The 18073-nt window shown below is 39.0% G+C and overlaps 1 protein-coding gene across 1 annotated transcript in view; it reads left to right on the top strand.

Moving 5' to 3' along the window:
- Positions 1-18073, top strand: part of LOC137298235 (uncharacterized) — a 692490-nt gene that overhangs the window by 338903 nt on the left and 335514 nt on the right. The window contains exon 14 of the mRNA XM_067830406.1: positions 15834-16038. Within this exon, the coding sequence (XP_067686507.1) occupies positions 15834-16038 (205 nt within the window). The remainder of the gene's footprint in view (positions 1-15833; positions 16039-18073) is intronic.

Genomic DNA, 18073 nt, shown 5'->3' on the forward strand with positions numbered 1-18073 from the left:
GGGGGCTAATGTATCCATTTTGGCAAAGTTTAATGTACAACATACGAAGAAATATTGTTATTCCTTGAAAGAGTACCTAGTCTTGTTCTTTCAACTCTTTCACAAATTATCAATGCATAGCAGGTATAAATGCCTCAAAGAAATCCTAACGACAGCATACAGGTCAAGTTGCATGTTAATCTTGCGAATCTGATATAACACTAGCCACCAATCTGTGTCATTCTGCGAAACGTAAGTAGCCTGGCATTTTCTCTTTCTTCTGTTCATTTGGTCAGCCCATGCAACTGAAAATGGAGATGATAAATTTACAACATGAAATGTCGTCATGCCCGACTGTCAAATACTACTAACTTGTGTATACAAACAGTCAATCACATTTTAATTCAATCACTGTCAGTAGTATTTCATTTTTGATAACCATGTCAATTTCATAAAAAAGTATGTCTACTCAATCAGTGTGCACACTATTTACTTATACCAAATATGTGTTAAAATTGGATTGATTGGCGGTAATATATGGCTTATAGTTCAATAGTTCAAGATGTATCATATCTCAAGTATGAAATATGTTGTCACTCACCTATTTTGCACCAAAGATGATATATCCACACTTGTTGACAAATACAATCTCAGCTGACAGGCTGTGTATGCATCCTTGTTCAGGGGTCTCTTAACATTAATGGTTGGCCTGTGAACCAGGATGGTTGCTTCACTGCAAGCGAAAGTTACTTCTGGTATCGACGGTGGGGTCGTTTCCATTTTTATTTCAACATCAACATGTCGTTAAAAAAATACAATTACTAGTGGAATTTGAAGCTGGATGATTCTTCTAACTATGAGAATTTTTACAAACGTACACTTTGCATAAATATGTTTTTTACACTTCGGAATTTTTTACCTTCACAATGTCAACATTTGACGTCACATTTCTCAAATTATGAAAAAAGGTGTGTCTAGCTTTGTTATCCTTCTTTCCATTGGTTCATTTGTATTCTTTGTACAATCAAAAACAATGTTACAAATGCGCGTAGACGCACCCCTCTGTTTTCACCTCATTTTCTGACCGTGTTTTTGTGTTTACAAGAAGAGCTGTTTTGGTTATCTCCCCTGGCTGGATATCGCTACTTAGGAAAATCAGTGATGAATCTTACTATACAAATATTAAACTGACCTTAGGTGTTGTTATAAGGTGTCCAGCACAGGATAAATGCCTTGTCAGTGCAAGCAATGAGAGTGGAGTGAAGACTTGAGTTAGTAAAAGAGGACAAGGGTTTGAATGATCAAATCAGATTGGATCAATTAAGGGCACATAATAAGGAGCACCTTTAGAATTCAGCACCACAATTTCTCGTGAGGACGTTCTCACCTGTAGGTCACATGTCAGTGAGACAGGCAACCAGTTTGTGAGAACCAAACCCGCGACCTTCGGATTGTTAGCCCAACAGCTAACCAACTGAGCTACATCCATATTGTTGCACATTGTGCAAATTTAGCTAGTCATTCCTGTGAATGAACAGAAAGAGTCGAATTGATTGCGGGCAATTACGAAGGTTACGGGTAGACTTGGTGCCTCGTGCTTTCAATCTACTGACGGTTGCCGAATGGTTCCGATATCATTTGGCACAATTGTCCTATTCCGTAATCTACAAGATACCATGTTGTGTTGAATGAACCAATATGGTTCGAAAACGATTGTTGGCATCAGACTTTGATTTCACGGTGCATGCATGAATGACGTGCTTGTATAAAAATGATTGTGTGTTTTCATGAAAAAGTGTTGTAGGGAACACAGTAAGGATAATGTAGATCGCGCTAAGGAATGAGTGAGACATGGGCATGTTTGGTGACAGCACGAGGGTGAGTTTGACTTCGAATCATTATTGAAAATATGTAGATCTAGAGGTGAAAGTTGCTGAGGCTGATTTCCATCAACCCCAAATTTCTACATTAAACCATTTCATCGTTTCTTTAACTTTTGAAGTTTTTGGTCTCCTGTTTTTCTTTGTGAACAAAGTATTAAAAATGGAAAAGGAAAACAATTGTTCCTGATGCATTTACCTACTATATTGGATTAGGTCCCTTACCCTAATCCTAAACCCTAACCCTAACCCTAAACCTAACCCTAACCCTAACCTTGGAGTAATTCTAATAAATAGAATACGCTCACCGAACCGGTACGAAAATGGCTGACGTATCCGGTGTAATGAATTCTTACTTCGAAAAATAAATATTTCCTTGTAATTACTGAATGACAAAGATGTATATGTATATTAGTTTACAGTTGTAATTCATTTGATCCAAATAGCTACGTTTGAAACTGAAATATAGAATATATTTAGATTATTTTAATTGACCAAAACTGTGAATAATAAAACATGGCACAATGTGACCAATGTAAGTCATTCTTACTAAATTTGAAAATACAAAATATATAAATACACAAAATATAACACCTCAGCACCTCTTAATACAAAGAAATATAAGCATATTAGTCAAAACAGAAAAAAACATTTATAACTGGTGCTTGCAAAAAATTGCGCATCCACTGGGAACTACTACTGGAAACTCGCAACATCGTTGGGTATCTGTAATGACATGGCTGGTAGAGATGAAACATAAATGAGTGGAGCTTATACGCACTCGCTGAGATTGACGACCTTGTTGCTATGCCAGCATCATAGGGCATTGTTTCAAGAACTTGCTTCTGAACAAAATCACCTGCAATTACATAAAATAGTATTATGAGGTGTCTTTAAAGTTTGTGGTGCTGTATTCTAAAGGTAGGCCCATAATAATGTAATGACCCTACCTAACCACCCTTAATGAAACTAGAATAACACTTACCTCATGGCTATTAATAGATATGTTTCTGACTGACAATTCTGAGCATAGTCAGTTTCAAAATGACCAGACCTGTTGATAGAAAAGCATTCATTACTATAAATGAGAAATGTTATACCTGTAATGCAAAGTGATTGGGATATTTTTGCATAATTGTATAACAATGTGAAGTGATATCTCTGCAACTGCAATAAACTGTTAATATACAAACATTCATAAAACTGTTAAATGACTTAGAACTAATATGTACATAATTGTAAAAATACAATATCAAATATCTGCCACAATTGCATCTTTGAGACTTCTGACATTGAGAAGTGATATCTTTAGGTTTCTATCATTATTTAGTCCCAGGTTCGGGTGAATATCTCTGCAACAGAGTGAAAATATCAGTGTTCATGAATAGTGTCTTACCCTCTGATAAATCCGGCAGATTTGCCAACGGTCAGACAGAAGTTCCCAACCTGCTGGCCCCAGTGTCTCGACTGAATATGTCACAATAACTTTGTCTGAAGTTGTTACATGTGGCATGCCACACTTGTTCACTGTTTATAAATTTATGTTTATAATGTTTGTCATTATATAATTTCAATGCCAATAGTGAGAAATGTTAAATCTGAAAAATGTGTGTTTAATTTTATTCTGTGGGTCCTGTGAATTTTCAGTGGGTCAGACAGACATCTGAAGCTTACAGGACCTGCTTACCAATGTCCTGTTACTATGAAACACCATTTGTTAACACTGAAATATGGTAATACATATGGACATTGACGTAGATATATAAGCATCTATAGTTAAAATGAAATACATAGACCTGAAGATTATATGCACATCTTCCGTGAAGTGTAGCTGCCAAGCTTCCCACTGCCAGCCTGGACTGCATTATATCAACTGACATGTAACATATTCATAATAACATATTTTAAAAAGGTGACAGTGGCAATCACCTTACGAAATGAAGAGGTCATGAAGCTCACATGAACAGCATAATTGTGACTTTTTGGTGGAAAAGTGGTCATATTTCTCAAGCTTACAATTAACGCTCCTCTTCACTTTCTTTCACATCATGTCAGAATTGGTGTCATCTACAAAGTCAAAGCTGTTGGGGCAACAATCACCTGCCATACAAAAAGACATGTCTCTGTGCACAATAAATCAGTTTATCTGCACTGACATGGATCTCTCTGCTGTCATGTTGACCTTTTACATTTACACGACGTCAATTCACCCAATCCATGGGGAGCAGGGTCTCTCGACATCAGAAAAGGGATAAGCTGACCATCACAAATGCTCCAACCATGGTCAACTGGTGAAGGAATCTTCATGATTGGTTGTATTCACGCTGGGACAAATTAGCTGTCCTCTCTTGTCTAGGTTAGTCTTGTCGCACATACGAACGAACGATGGCGTTCTGTTGGTCCTGCCATGTTACCTAAGGATGTGTAAGGATTATATAAATTACGATGCTTGTTCGATCATAAACAGTTGTCAGTATGTCTACCTCATCTGTGCCCCATCCCCCGACAGTTGGTATTACGTATTGACTGGGAAGAAATGCGCCTTTACCCCATATGAACAACATTTACAAGCAGTTCAAACCGGTTCTTAGTCAGTGTATATCCGTTCTGAATTAGACCTACCACGTTCTAAATGTGCACTACCCCTTTCTAACTCTTTCTGAACTCAACCAGCTCGGATTTAGACACTTCCTCCTGTTCGCACTACATTCTCACTCTGATTATAGTGTGTGCAGTGGTAATAGCAGACATGTCCAGCTTTGATTACCAGCCCATTCTTATTTCCGTTACCAGTTTCAAGATGGAAACATCGACATCACCATGCCTCCACAGGAAAACGAGGGTGAACCAAGCAAGATATCTTATTTAATGAAGGGGTGATGCTTTCAAGAATTTCATCAAACATGGGTGGGGTGATTCTCAAGAAATTGTAGAAGGACTCATGATCATCAAGGCGGAGATCCTCTATCAGTTGATGAAATGTTCCACAGGTATTGACCTCTCAGGTTAAAGCCAGTTTTTCAAGTTCTTGTTCGTTTCATCCTTTCTTGCTCTACCAACCCATTGTACTCTTGTTCTGCTTCCAACAAAAATTGCATGAAATAAGGATCCAGCATGCTGAGAGCTGCAAATTTGTTCATGTAATACAGGCAGAAATCTTTATCCCAAATGGAGAACATGTTAAAAACGCATGTCTGTATACCCTACCATGTCATATGGTAATGCACACAGTGTTGACATAATAGGACCTGTATGATACCTACATAAACGCACTAACAAGTAGAATTTGACAAGAAAGCATTGTGCTCTTTTAAAACTGAGTAGAAATGTACTACAAACTTCTTAAGAACAATTCATTTGGTTTTGAGAATGTTTGCATAAAATACCAAGCTAAGAACATAATGCGGTTGAGTTTCGTCCGTCTGCAAATGGAGTTGACCTGGTGGAAAATGTGTACAAACGTATTGCAACTGATGCCCAACTATAATATGTCTGCACACATCCCCATTAAGATTGAAGTACGGCGATTCCTTTCATTATATGGCAATCTTGTTTAAGGTGTGTCATCACTCCGTCCCAATTTATAACATGTAAAACATTGGACATTGGGAATTGTCTTACTAAAGTCCTCTGATCATGAAACTCACCAACTACATTCACACAATTAGGTGACAATCAGGATTTTGTCTGTCATTATATCTTGTGGACAGTTTGTAAGTTCAATGTATGTACCAAACAATCCAGTGATGTCTGTAGATGGTACACTGAATGAAAAACAAACATCTCACAGTCTAAAATATCACATTGAGCAAGTAAACTACCAAGTGCATGTTTGGAAACAGTATCTGCAGCCAATCATATTCCTTCACCAGTTGACCATGGTTCGAGCATTTGTGATGGTCAGCTTATCCCTTTTCTGATGTCGAGAGATTCTAGTCTCCCCATGGATTGGTTGAACTGACATTGAGTAAATGCAATGAAGTCAGTATGCCAGCACAGACATCTATGTCAATGCAGATGAACTGATTTATTGTGCACAGAGACGTGTCTTTTTGTATGGCAGGTGATTGTTGCCCCAACAGCTTTGACTTGTAGATGACACCAATTCTGACATGATGTAACATGATGTGAAAGAAAGTGAAGAGGAACGTTAATTGTAAGCTTCTGAATGTATCAAAAGTGATTAAGACTTATCTGACAGACCACTCTTAATAGCTACAACAGTGCCTTTCTTAATTAAGGGGCACTATCAACATTAAAAGTGTGTTATATCAATACGTTTATGCATAAAAATAACCTGTTAAAAAAGTATAGGGGGGGCAGACCTGTTAAAAAAGTATAGGGGGGCAGCTGTACCCCTGCTTCCCCGGTCCTGTACAACCAGAGCTTAGAAGCAGTTATCGGCCTTGAAGCATACTTTTCTAACACTTTGGGTGATGTTATTTCATCAACTATTTTAGGCAAGTGAAGCTTTCATAAACCATACCATTGAAATTTAGCTCTTTTTCTATACTGTATAAAACATTTGACATCAAAGACCCGTGAAGGTCACGGGGTAGAATAGGCCTTCAGCAACCTATGCTTGCCATAAAAGGTGACTATACTTGTCGTAAGAGGCGACTAATGGGATCGGGTGGTCAGACTAGCTGACTTGGTTGACACATGTCATCGGTTCCCCTTTAAGCTTTGCGCAGATCGATGCTCATGTTGTTGATCACTGGATTGTCTGGTCCAGACTCGATTATTTACAGACCGTCGCCATATAGCTGGAATATTGCTAAGTGCGACGTAAAACTAAACGTACTAACTCACCCCATTTGACATCAAATGAACTGTTTGTTTACATATCAGTGCAAATTTAGTCCTCTGCTATATATAAGTGGTAAAATTACAATGTTGGCCATGTTGAAAGCCATTTTGAATTCTGTGTAATATGGAATAATTCCATATAACATGCTGTCACTCTAGAACAAAACAGGAGACAAAAACAACTGGTTCTAGGTGAAAAATAATGTAAACATTCAATACATAAATCACCACCACACATTTCCATGAAAAGTCGGAGAATCACTTAAATCCCATGCCTCAAAGAATAAGCTGTAAAATATTGTATTCCCACGACATGACCGTACAAAATTACTTGTTTTGTGCCCAAGCCACCACTCTAGAAGTGACAAGTGTCAAAAACCATCAAAAGTATCAACTTTGGTTGTAAATGGAAACATTCAGTGTTAATTTTTATGCAAATGTAAGTGCCGAGAAGGCACCACATGACAATTCAAGATGGCGGCCAAAATGGCAGCCATTTTTATTTTTTTTCAAAACAAAAATATGTCAAATAATTTCTACATCCTTTAGCAATACAGAAAAGTCAAAATGAAAGTGATCAGTTTGATAGTAGTGAAACTATCCATGATTAACTTTGACCTGTTGTCGGGCAGCAAACCAAATGTCATGAAAATGTTCACTGACCCCCACCACATAAAGTGGCCTGTGAAAAAAAGCTGATACCACAATCTGAGAATATTACAGGCCTTTTCATGAGCCCAAGACATCATACTAACTGAAAATAGTGTCAAACCAAATCAGTACTGGGGAGGCTACGAAATCCTATTTCTAGGCCCCTTTTTGAGATTCTCCTCCTGGACTAATACTGTTGCGCGCATTCCAAGGAACTCCTGTCATTCCTGGATCATTCTGGACATTTTAAAGATGATCCCACACTTGACCCCAGTGATAGGCAAACCTCTACTATGTGCAAACCTCTTCATAATGAGAGGATAGAAAGGATCCATTAACCTCATCATCGTCTGGTTTGCTGGATACTGGATAAAGATGCAGAATGTCAACAGTGATGTGCGGGTTGGGGACATAATAGCACGTTGAGAAGACTGGAACTCCCCTCAGGTGCCTCAGATAGGAACAAACTTGTTTTTTGCCCGACAAGTACTTATTGGCACTTGTCCTTGAATCAGAGTATGGATATGAGATTCAAGAACCACCTTTCACTGAAGTTTCAGGCATTGCAGCGCTGACAATGGGAATTCCATATTGTGAATCCACCATGGACTGTTTCAGAGATCAAATCAGGGCCGAAATTTCATCTTCATTCGTTTCTTTCCAAACACATTCTTGTTTGCCCCTTTCTATCACAACTCTCTTCACTGTCACTGGTGGGGTAGACTACTTGTTAAAGCATTCACTCGTCACCCGGGTTCGATTCCCTATGATGGGTACAATGTGTGAATCCCAACACTGGTGTCCCCCCCCCCCCCAACGCAGTATTGCTGAAATATAAACGACGTAAAACCATACTGTCTCACCCACTCACTCACAATCTATGTTCGTAAAAGAAACAATCTTTTTAACCATGTGATCATAACATGCTCAGGGATCATATTATCTGCACAGGCCACCCTTTGCAGTGGACCTCATAGGATATTTCGGGTAGGTGGTTTGGTTGGTGCCAATGAAGTGGTTGACCTTCTACTGCCATAATTTCCAACCATAAATCTTTGTCCAGGTTCAGTGTTATCAGCAGTTCAGCACTTCACTGGAAAAGGGCGGCACAAAATCGGTATCTGATCCACTGTCATACATGAAAGTGGTTCTGCTTCATCATTGGCCTCATAGTTGCTTAAAATGTCCAAAATCTAATTCACACCTTCGCAGCTCTTCCTTTGTTTGGCACCCGTGGCGAACCACCTCCTCGTGGTGGGTGCTGGGTAATGCTAAGAGCTCGCCGACACCCCCGTAGTGGACCCGGGGGGATATTTGGCGTGGGTTGCGTCCCGTGTCGGTGGAGGACGGGATCCTGGTGGTTGAGGGCACTGGGGCTTTTAACTGTGTTCCATTGCCCAACACACCACTTTGGCCCTTACTTCACCTAGACGGGTGGTAGAATCGGCCCGTTTCTATCAATCGGCTGGTCACGCCAAGCCCTGTGCTATAACTCTGTAGTGTTGCACAAAAAATTGAGAATTGTATGTTTATATTTTCTAGCCTTGGCGAATTTCGAAACAGAATTTGAAAACGTTACTGTTTATTATTGCCTAGAGTCGTATCCCAGAAGGCGGTGGCTCATGGGCCAATCTGGTGGAATCATTAATCTTTTAATTTTTCTGCTGGAGTATATCATCCGAGTATCCTTGGTGCTGCAAGCCGGAGACCCGCTTGTTTTTAGCATTGTCCTTGTGATACTCCGTGGTGGGTTGGGAGCTCGGATGATGAACTATTCAACCATAACCATGGCTTCTCAAATCCCCATTACAAAGAAAAAACGTCCACTTGACAATGATCCAGATGATAACGACCAAAGACTGTCCACTTCCATTGATTACTGGCCACGTTTTGTCGTGATTGAGACTCAAGATAACAGCAGACTGAAGTTGAACCCTTTTGCGATACAGAAAGGCATACAAGGAATTGCTGGTGACGTCAAAAATATCAGACGTTTGCGTTCAGGTGCGTTGCTCGTTGAATGCAACAGAAGACAACAAACTACTAACCTGATGTCTACCACCACATTCGTCGGCATTCCAGTATCAGTATCTCCACATAGGACACTTAACACAAGCAAAGGAATCATCAGGGATAGAGATGGATTATTTGCCGACATGTCTGAATTTGATATTGTTTCAGAAATGAAAGATCAAGGGGTCACGTACGTTAAGCGTTTTACAACACGTAAAAACCAGGAGACCATTCAGACTAATACCTACCTCTTTTCATTTTCCTCTCCAACAGCTCCCAGATCTGTAAAAGCAGGCTATTGTCACATCAATGTAGACACCTATATACCCAATCCATTAAGGTGTTTTAAATGCCAGAAGTTTGGTCATGGTGTTAGTACTTGCACATTGTCTGTTGTGTGTGCTCACTGTGGTGAGAAGACACACACAACAGAAGATAGTGACAGTGACTTTAAAAAATGCACCAACTGCTCAGGTGACCATTCTTCATTTTCTAAACAGTGTCCAATTTGGAAAGAACAAATGGAGATAAATAAAATCAAATTTACACAAAATATATCTTTCTCTGAGGCCAAAAAACTGGTAAAAAGATCTGATCTTCCAGAAAGTTATGCTACAATAGCAAAAACATCATCGGGTTCTAGCTCTAAAACAACATCAACCACAGGCTGCCAAACTACCTTGACTTGGGTCAATTGTGATTCTCCACAGCCTTTGTGCACTGCTATATCATCACAGACTGAGGAATCACTTCCTAGTACCTCAAAGTCGTCTTCTGATCACAAATCATCAGCATCTCAGTCACATTCAAAGTCTCAATCAACAGCTGATAGTCGACAAACGGTGAAAAGTAAACCGAAGCCAAAGTCTGATGCTTCAAAACAACAAAGTGGCAGAGCTCCCAAGGGGTCACAAAATAAAGTTCAATTGTTTAATAAATACGGGTCTCTTGAAGACATGGACGTTTCTGAAAACGTCCATTCTAGGGCACATAGCTTGTCGCCCTCCAAAAGAGTGCGGGGTAGATCCCCAATAAATCCACCCAAAAGATAGTTTATTCCAATAATATTGTACAGTGGAACTGCAGAGGATTGAGGACAAATTTACATGAATTACAGCTATTAGTCCAAGATTTTACACCTTCAGTGATATGTCTCCAAGAGACATATTTAAAACAAACAGATATATTTGACCTTCGTCATTTTAATGCGTATCATTGTTTTTCACCTCCGGGTGATAGAGCCACTGGCGGATCATCCATTCTTGTCAGACAAAATGTTATTCAAAGCCCTGTTTCGCTTGTTACTAATATGCAGGCTGTTGCAGTAAGAATTACTTTACATGTAGCGTTTACGCTATGCTCTCTTTATATTTCGCCGTCTTCGGCGTTTGCCAAAACCAATCTTCAAGGTCTATATGATCAACTCCCGAAGCCCTGTATTATAATGGGAGATTTAAATAGGCACAACCCACTCTGGGGTAGTGTAAATACAAACACTAAAGGTAAATTGTTGGAGGCCTTTTGTTCTGACAATGATTTATGTATTTATAATGATGGTTCCAACACATATTTACACCCTGGTACAGGGACTTATTCTGCTCTCGACTTGTCACTCACAAATTCAGAACTACTTAATGAATTCGAATGGTCAGTCCACGATGACCTCTGTGGAAGTGACCATTTTCCTACTATATTAAAAGCTGTTACTCCATCTGATGTTCCTCCATCATCAAGGCGGAATTTTAAAAAGGCTAACTGGGCTTTATATGAAACACTGTGTTCTGAAAAACTTAAACCCGAACGTTTTATTGACGTTCCCGATGCTATTAAATGTTTTTCTGATGAATTGAACTCCATAGCTGATGAGTGTATACCAAAGTCCTCTGCAGTTCCACATATTCGAAAACCATGGTTCAACGATGACTGCAAACAAGCTAGGAAGGCAAGGAAAAAAGCAGAACATTATTTTCGTCGCCATCCAATGGTGCATAATTTAAATAAATTTAAAATTTTAAATGCTAAAGCGCGGCGTACGTTTAAACAGAACAAACGCCAATCTTGGCAAAATTATGTATCTAAAATAAATTCTCGGACACCCATGTCCAAGGTATGGAACATGGTCCCAAAAATTAAAGGTAAAGGTACTAAATCTACTGTCCATCATCTTAAACATGGAGATCAGTTACTTACGGATAAATCAGATATTGCAAATAGACTGGGCGAAACCCTCGCTAAACATTCTTCCTCTTCTAATTATTTACCTAAATTCCAGCAGTATCAAAAACAACAAGAAAAGAAAACTATTAATTTCAATTCTGATAACGGGGAAGATTATAATGAAACGTTTTCTATTCATGAACTCCATACTGCTCTTGATCAAGCTCATGACACTGCTACAGGAGCTGATAACATACATTATCAACTCCTGAAGCACTTACCAGAATCCTGTTTAGAGACGCTGTTATCAATATTTGATGATATTTGGACTTCCGGGAAATTTCCTTCTTCATGGCGTGATGCCATAGTAGTACCCATACCTAAACCTGGATGTGATCATACGGATCCATCTAATTATCGTCCGATTTCATTAACTAGCTGTGTTTGCAAGACCATGGAACGCATGATAAATAATCGACTTGTTTGGTACTTGGAAACAAATAACCTTATCACAGGTATACAATGTGGTTTCCGTAAAAACAGAAGTACTGTCGATCACTTAGTGCGTTTAGAATCATTTGTGAAAAATGCACTAATCAATAAACAACATGCTGTGTCTATCTTTTTTGATCTTGAGAAGGCATATGACACAACCTGGAAGTATGGCATTCTGAGAGATTTACATGATTTCGGTTTGCAAGGTCGTTTGCCTGAATTTATAGCCAACTTTTTAAATAACAGACAATTCCAGGTCCGTGTGGGTTCTACCCTGTCTGATCATTACAATCAGGATCAGGGTGTTCCACAAGGCAGTATTTTGTCAGTCACACTTTTTAGTATAAAGATAAACAGTTTATCAAAAGTTTTAAACGATTCAATTGATGGATTGTTATTTGTGGATATTTTTAATATTCCTTGTCGTGGTAAAAATATGCATACCATTGAACGACAACTACAGTTGTGTTTAAACAAAATTAATAAATGGTGTCTTGAAAACGGCTTCAAATTTTCTAAATCAAAAACTAACTGTATACATTTTTGTCGTAAATATAAACCACATAAAGACCCTGAACTATCTCTAGATGGCACACCAATTAAAGTTGTGAAGGAAGCTAAGTTCTTGGGTCTCATTTTTGACTCACACTTAACGTTTTTACCGCATATTAAATCACTTAAGACTAAATGCCTGAAAGCACTTGACTTGTTGAAAGTGGTTTCAAATTCAAAATGGGGAGGGGATCAAGCTACCCTTCTCCATCTATATCGATCTCTCGTACGTTCGAAACTCGATTATGGCTCCATTGTCTATGGTGGAGCCTGCAAAAGCAACTTAAAACTATTAGATTCAGTCCATCATCAAGGTCTAAGACTTTGTCTTGGCTCCTTTAGAACTTCACCTGTTGACAGCCTGTATGTCGAGGCTGACGAACCATCTCTTGAGCAGCGACGTATAAAATTAGCTTTACAGTATGTAACAAAACTATATTCAAATGAGTCCCACCCCGCATATAACTGTGTTTTCAATCCCCTGTATGAGGATTTACACAAAAAGAAATCTTCTCTTGTTCCGCCTCTTGGTTTAAGAATAAAACCACTTATTTCTGCTGCCAGCATTGAGCTGGAAAACATAGCTCCTTCCTGTCTTCTTTCTTCTCCTCCTTGGCAGTTGGTTAGGCCACAAGTTGACCTAACATTGACGACTTTTAAAAAATCAGAAACGAATGAATTACAGTATAAACAAGAATATAATCAACTGATACATAAATATAGCAATTATAAATCCTTATTTACAGATGGGTCCAAGGGCGGTGGCGCAGTTGCTTGTGCCACTGTCATTGGATCCAGAACAATATCTTCTCCATTACCCGATAATAGTTCTATTTTTACAGCAGAAGCTAACGCCATATTAACAGCTCTCAAATATATTCAAAGACACCCTAAACGTAAACAATATATAATCTATTCCGACTCTCTTTCTTGCCTTCAGGCTATTAAAAATATCTCTTGTGAACATCCACTTTTAATAGAAATTATTGAATTGTATAATAATCTTGCCACTGGCCAATACGACATCGTCTTTTGTTGGTTACCTAGCCACGTAGGTATTTCCGGTAACGCAATGGCCGATCTTGCTGCCAAGGCAGCACTCAACAAATCTGTGACACCACTTCTTATTCTATACTCTGATTATAAAGCCAGCATTAGAACTTATATACGTGATCTGATGCAGAAGAAGTGGGACACCCAAGTGGGCATAAATAAATTACATGCAATAAAACCCTATATTGGTTACACCTACTTGGGTTGTCAGTCCAGATTTGAAGAGGTCATCATGCGGCGATGTCGTATTGGCCACACCAGATATACACATGAATACCTTTTGAAAGGTGAGGATCCTCCGTTCTGCATCCCTTGTGATGAAAGAATCACAGTCAAGCACATCTTGCTTGACTGTGTTGAGTATTCCATCACAAGGGATGAGTATTTTAATTCACATACTATGAAGGATCTTTTTAACAGTGTTAGTCCTCATTTAATTATTGCATTTTTAAAGGAATTAAATTTGTTAACCGAACTGTAAATAGATAAATATTTTAAAATTGGAAGATTAAATTAGTAACTCAAATCGTTAGTGGCTGTACCCTCAAAGGGGGTTGAAGTACCGTAAAATAATTGTCCTCCTGAGAGGGTACGTAAGTCCAAAAACATTTGACGTAAATTTCAGTTTTCCAGCTTTTTAATCGTAGAATAAGTGTGTTTTTACTTTATGGCTAGATGTGTCTAAATTGCTAAGAGCTGAAGGGATGATGTAAATCCAGCTAGGGTCCATGCAGGAAGCAAATGTACTGTAAGTCCCCATGGTCCTTAGTATGGTGATCTTCCTTCAGTTGTTGGCAAGCTATAGCTCATTTTTATATTGTACTGTCCTCTATAGATACATTGTTTTAGGTCTATTGACTAGTTTTATATTCTATTCTGTGATATTCTAGTCAGTTTTACTGTCCTTCGTTGACAGGGTTTTACAATGTCCGTGTTAGTAATTCATTTGTATTTTTATAATTAATCGTTCTCGTCACGATATGGCTGCAATACTGCCGATGTGACGTTAAATACTAACTCACTCACTCACTCTTCCTTTGTTTGCTCATTTTGACATTATTGAAAACCTACTGTCAACTCGTTACCTAGACTTTTTGGATGCAGAACACAAGACAGCAATGTGTCCGGGTCTGTCAGGCGAAAGAATGCATTTAACGGTTTAACATGGCTAAACATTAATAATGACCATAAAATGTTATTAGAAAGTAAGTGTTCATGAAAAGTTTTTGAGACATGTATTCACACAACATAGGCATACATAAAGTCTCAGCTAAAAGTTCTACTTCGTTTCATGATATAGAAGCGGAAACAGGCACCCGGGCCTCTCAGGCCCCAGGATACAAGCTAAGGGTTAATACAGATGACCCAAACTTGACTTAAGATTATAATCTGTATATGAAAGTAGCCTATAGGTGTGTAAGATACTGCTTACTTTAACACAAACTGGTATTCTAGTCATTATATGATTAAAACTGTTAAGAGTGTATTTTCTGTATATTTTGTTATTAATTCAGTAATAATTATTGTTTGGTCACAACATTTAGTGCTTTGAATAATAATTATGATGGGTCACATTTCGTTTAATAGATGGTCAGCAGTTTTAGGATTCTGGATTTCCGGAATTTATCTGCTCTTAGTTTTCTATGTGTTTACTTCCGGGAGACTGTTTCGAGGGCATTCTACACTGTTGGTGATGGCAGTAAGTGCTCGTACTTTCGAGAAATGACTGATAGTGTATATAAAGGCTAGTTACCATGTTGTGATACACAGACGGACACAGATACACACATTCATATCCATTCGCTCTAGTTAATCATTCTGCCCCTGCCTATCATTCTGCATCTACTGCTGTCACACTACTCGCCATGTTACATTCTGCATGACTGTTTCTCTCTCACACCAAGACTTTGGTGAGTTTGCTATACTATATATTTTGTGACCCATTGCCTTAGATTTTGTCTCACTTTTATTGTATTTGAAATCGATATTGTTATATTGACTTGTGACTTTGTATGCCTTGCTCTCGTTGCATAATAATACAGAATTTGAACGTTTACGACTTGTCTTTGTTCTGTTTTGCTGGTTCACAGGGCATTTCGTACATAGTTTGTCACGGTACATTCTTAACTGTAACAAAACCGAATTGTAGCAATATCACAGGTGCCTCCAGGCTGTTCATCTTTGAATGTACCAAAAGCATTTTGCAGCAAGTCAGTTTCAAGGACAATATTATACATTTTTCAGCATATGACATCCTGTTTCAAGGACCTGTTACAATTCCAGTGGAAGGGAGCGTTCAGTCGTCCATTTGTGACTTTACCATTGCTCTCTGGGTCAAGGTTGAAGATGTAGACTATGGTGACATAAAATTCCAAATCTACAGTCCCATAATAAAAACTGGCATTGAAGTGTCCATCTCGTCAGACGTCAAGGTGATTCTTCGAAACAGGTAATTGTACTCAGCTTCTGCAGTTTTATCATGTTTAGCCTTTGTGTCATCAGCAAAGGCTAATTGACTAGTTTCATTTTTTTTTTCACCTGCTCTGTCATAAACCTTTTTTTGTATGTGTGATGCTGCTTTATTTCCCAGAGCGAGTTGTAAGCTTTAAGTTTCATCTTTGAAACCCTTTGTAGATATGCTTTTATTGTTCATGTCAGTGAGTGATTTCGACTTCAAACTTGGGTTTATCCTTTATACATATGCTTCTAGAAAACACATTAAAGTGTTACCACCCATTTTATCATTTCAGGGCTTACCATGTCCAGAGATACAGAGATTTTACAATTATATTTTGGAACAAAACTGTTAAAAGTAAAATCATGATTGAACTTGCAGCAGACAGATCGGTAACCATTGTGGAGGGGCGTTATGTATGTGGCAAAGTTGAAGGCACTGACAGGGGTGGAAAACTGGCAGGGGTGGAAAACTTCCACCTCTTGAAAAAATTAAACCAATTTCATTTATTATTACTGAAAAGCTCAATATTTGAACCATTACATGTCCAACTCTCCGACATTGCCTGCCAACCTCTTTTGCAAAAAATAAGAATCATTTTTTTTTTCAGCATTAATAGTCAGTCCCCATTTAATAGGTGCAATAAATATACATCACATGCTAACCATCTTGTAAGTCTTTAATGTCATTACTGAAGAGGGCCGCGTCGACGGCAAATAACAAGAGGAGCAAGCAAACACGTATAAAGAAATAACAATACCAATAAAACAGATAATTCCTTTATATCATTAATAGATTCTCTATCATTAATCCTCTCAATGCTACTGTCGAACCCATTCAACCAGAGTGCAGGATAATGACATCTCCAAATAAAACTTGCAATAATTATTCAACGAGTCGGATTTACGTGTCATATGAATTATGGATGGAATGCACTAATTCGCTAGAAGAGATCAGACAGTCGTTGATTCGCCATTACCTAGATTGCTCCCTCATGTAATCTACGATTGTAGTAACGGAAGTGATGTGATTTCCCCACTTGCGCAATCGAGAACAATCCAAAAATCATTTTTAATTCTTGTGTTCGTCTGTTCGGACATGTTTTTGGTTCGCATAGTTACCTACTTTTTTTGTTCAATAAAGTTGTTTCCTGACGGGTAGGTATGGTTTGTATCCCTTAGGTGTGCTTGTCAAGTTAAAGAATTATTTAACTGCACTTACCTTGCTACCTCGTGTTGTCTTTTCTCTCACTTGGGTTCGGGTTCGCCCGTGTCGTGTGTGAGTGTGGCATGGTGTCTCGTGGGGGTGTTATGTCTTGCTGCTTATTCTTCCTTCATGTGGGTTTCCATGTCGATGGGTATCTTTGGCCTTGTTTCACTGCATTTATATGTTTTTTGTGCCACGTTGTGGTGTAATGCAGACAGCCATTTTGGTTGTTTGCCCTTCGCTGTCACAAGCTTACTGGCGTGCCTACTTTATAGTGGGGGTGCGTTGTTGGTGCATTTCTGGTATAGGGGTGGTTTTCCCTCCTAGCGCTTTTTTTCAACGCATTATTATGTGGATGTTTTGTGTGTTGCAGTTAACTGTGTATGACTCACCAGTTTTTGCACTCTTTGGAGGAGGACTCGCGTACCAGGGTTAGACGTTGCTTGCGTTCCCGGTCTAGATCACCCTGGCGCTCCTCTAGGACTCGGCGCTCGCGGTCGCCTGAGCCTCCTCGGGTCTCATCTAAGGAGTCTACGGCTTCCTCTGACACTCAGCGGCTTGAGTCAACTTCCAAGTTCTGGGAAGACCTGGAAGAGCAGTTCTTTTGCCCGGATTATGAAGAGGAGGCAGGAGGTGTCAGTGATGGTGGTGGTACTTACTTACCATTATCAGCAGTCTTTGAGTGGATCGCTGACAGGTTACCAGACTGCCATTCGTCTTCGGCGGATTCCAGCAACCCGGCGAACATTCATTTATCTCCGGAACTGCTTATCCCACCTCATCCTATGGTGGCGGATGCCGTGGCCCTTTTAGGTGAGGATTT

Source organism: Haliotis asinina, chromosome 10, assembly GCF_037392515.1.
Source record: "Haliotis asinina isolate JCU_RB_2024 chromosome 10, JCU_Hal_asi_v2, whole genome shotgun sequence".
In the NCBI taxonomy this organism is placed as follows: domain Eukaryota; kingdom Metazoa; phylum Mollusca; class Gastropoda; order Lepetellida; family Haliotidae; genus Haliotis; species Haliotis asinina.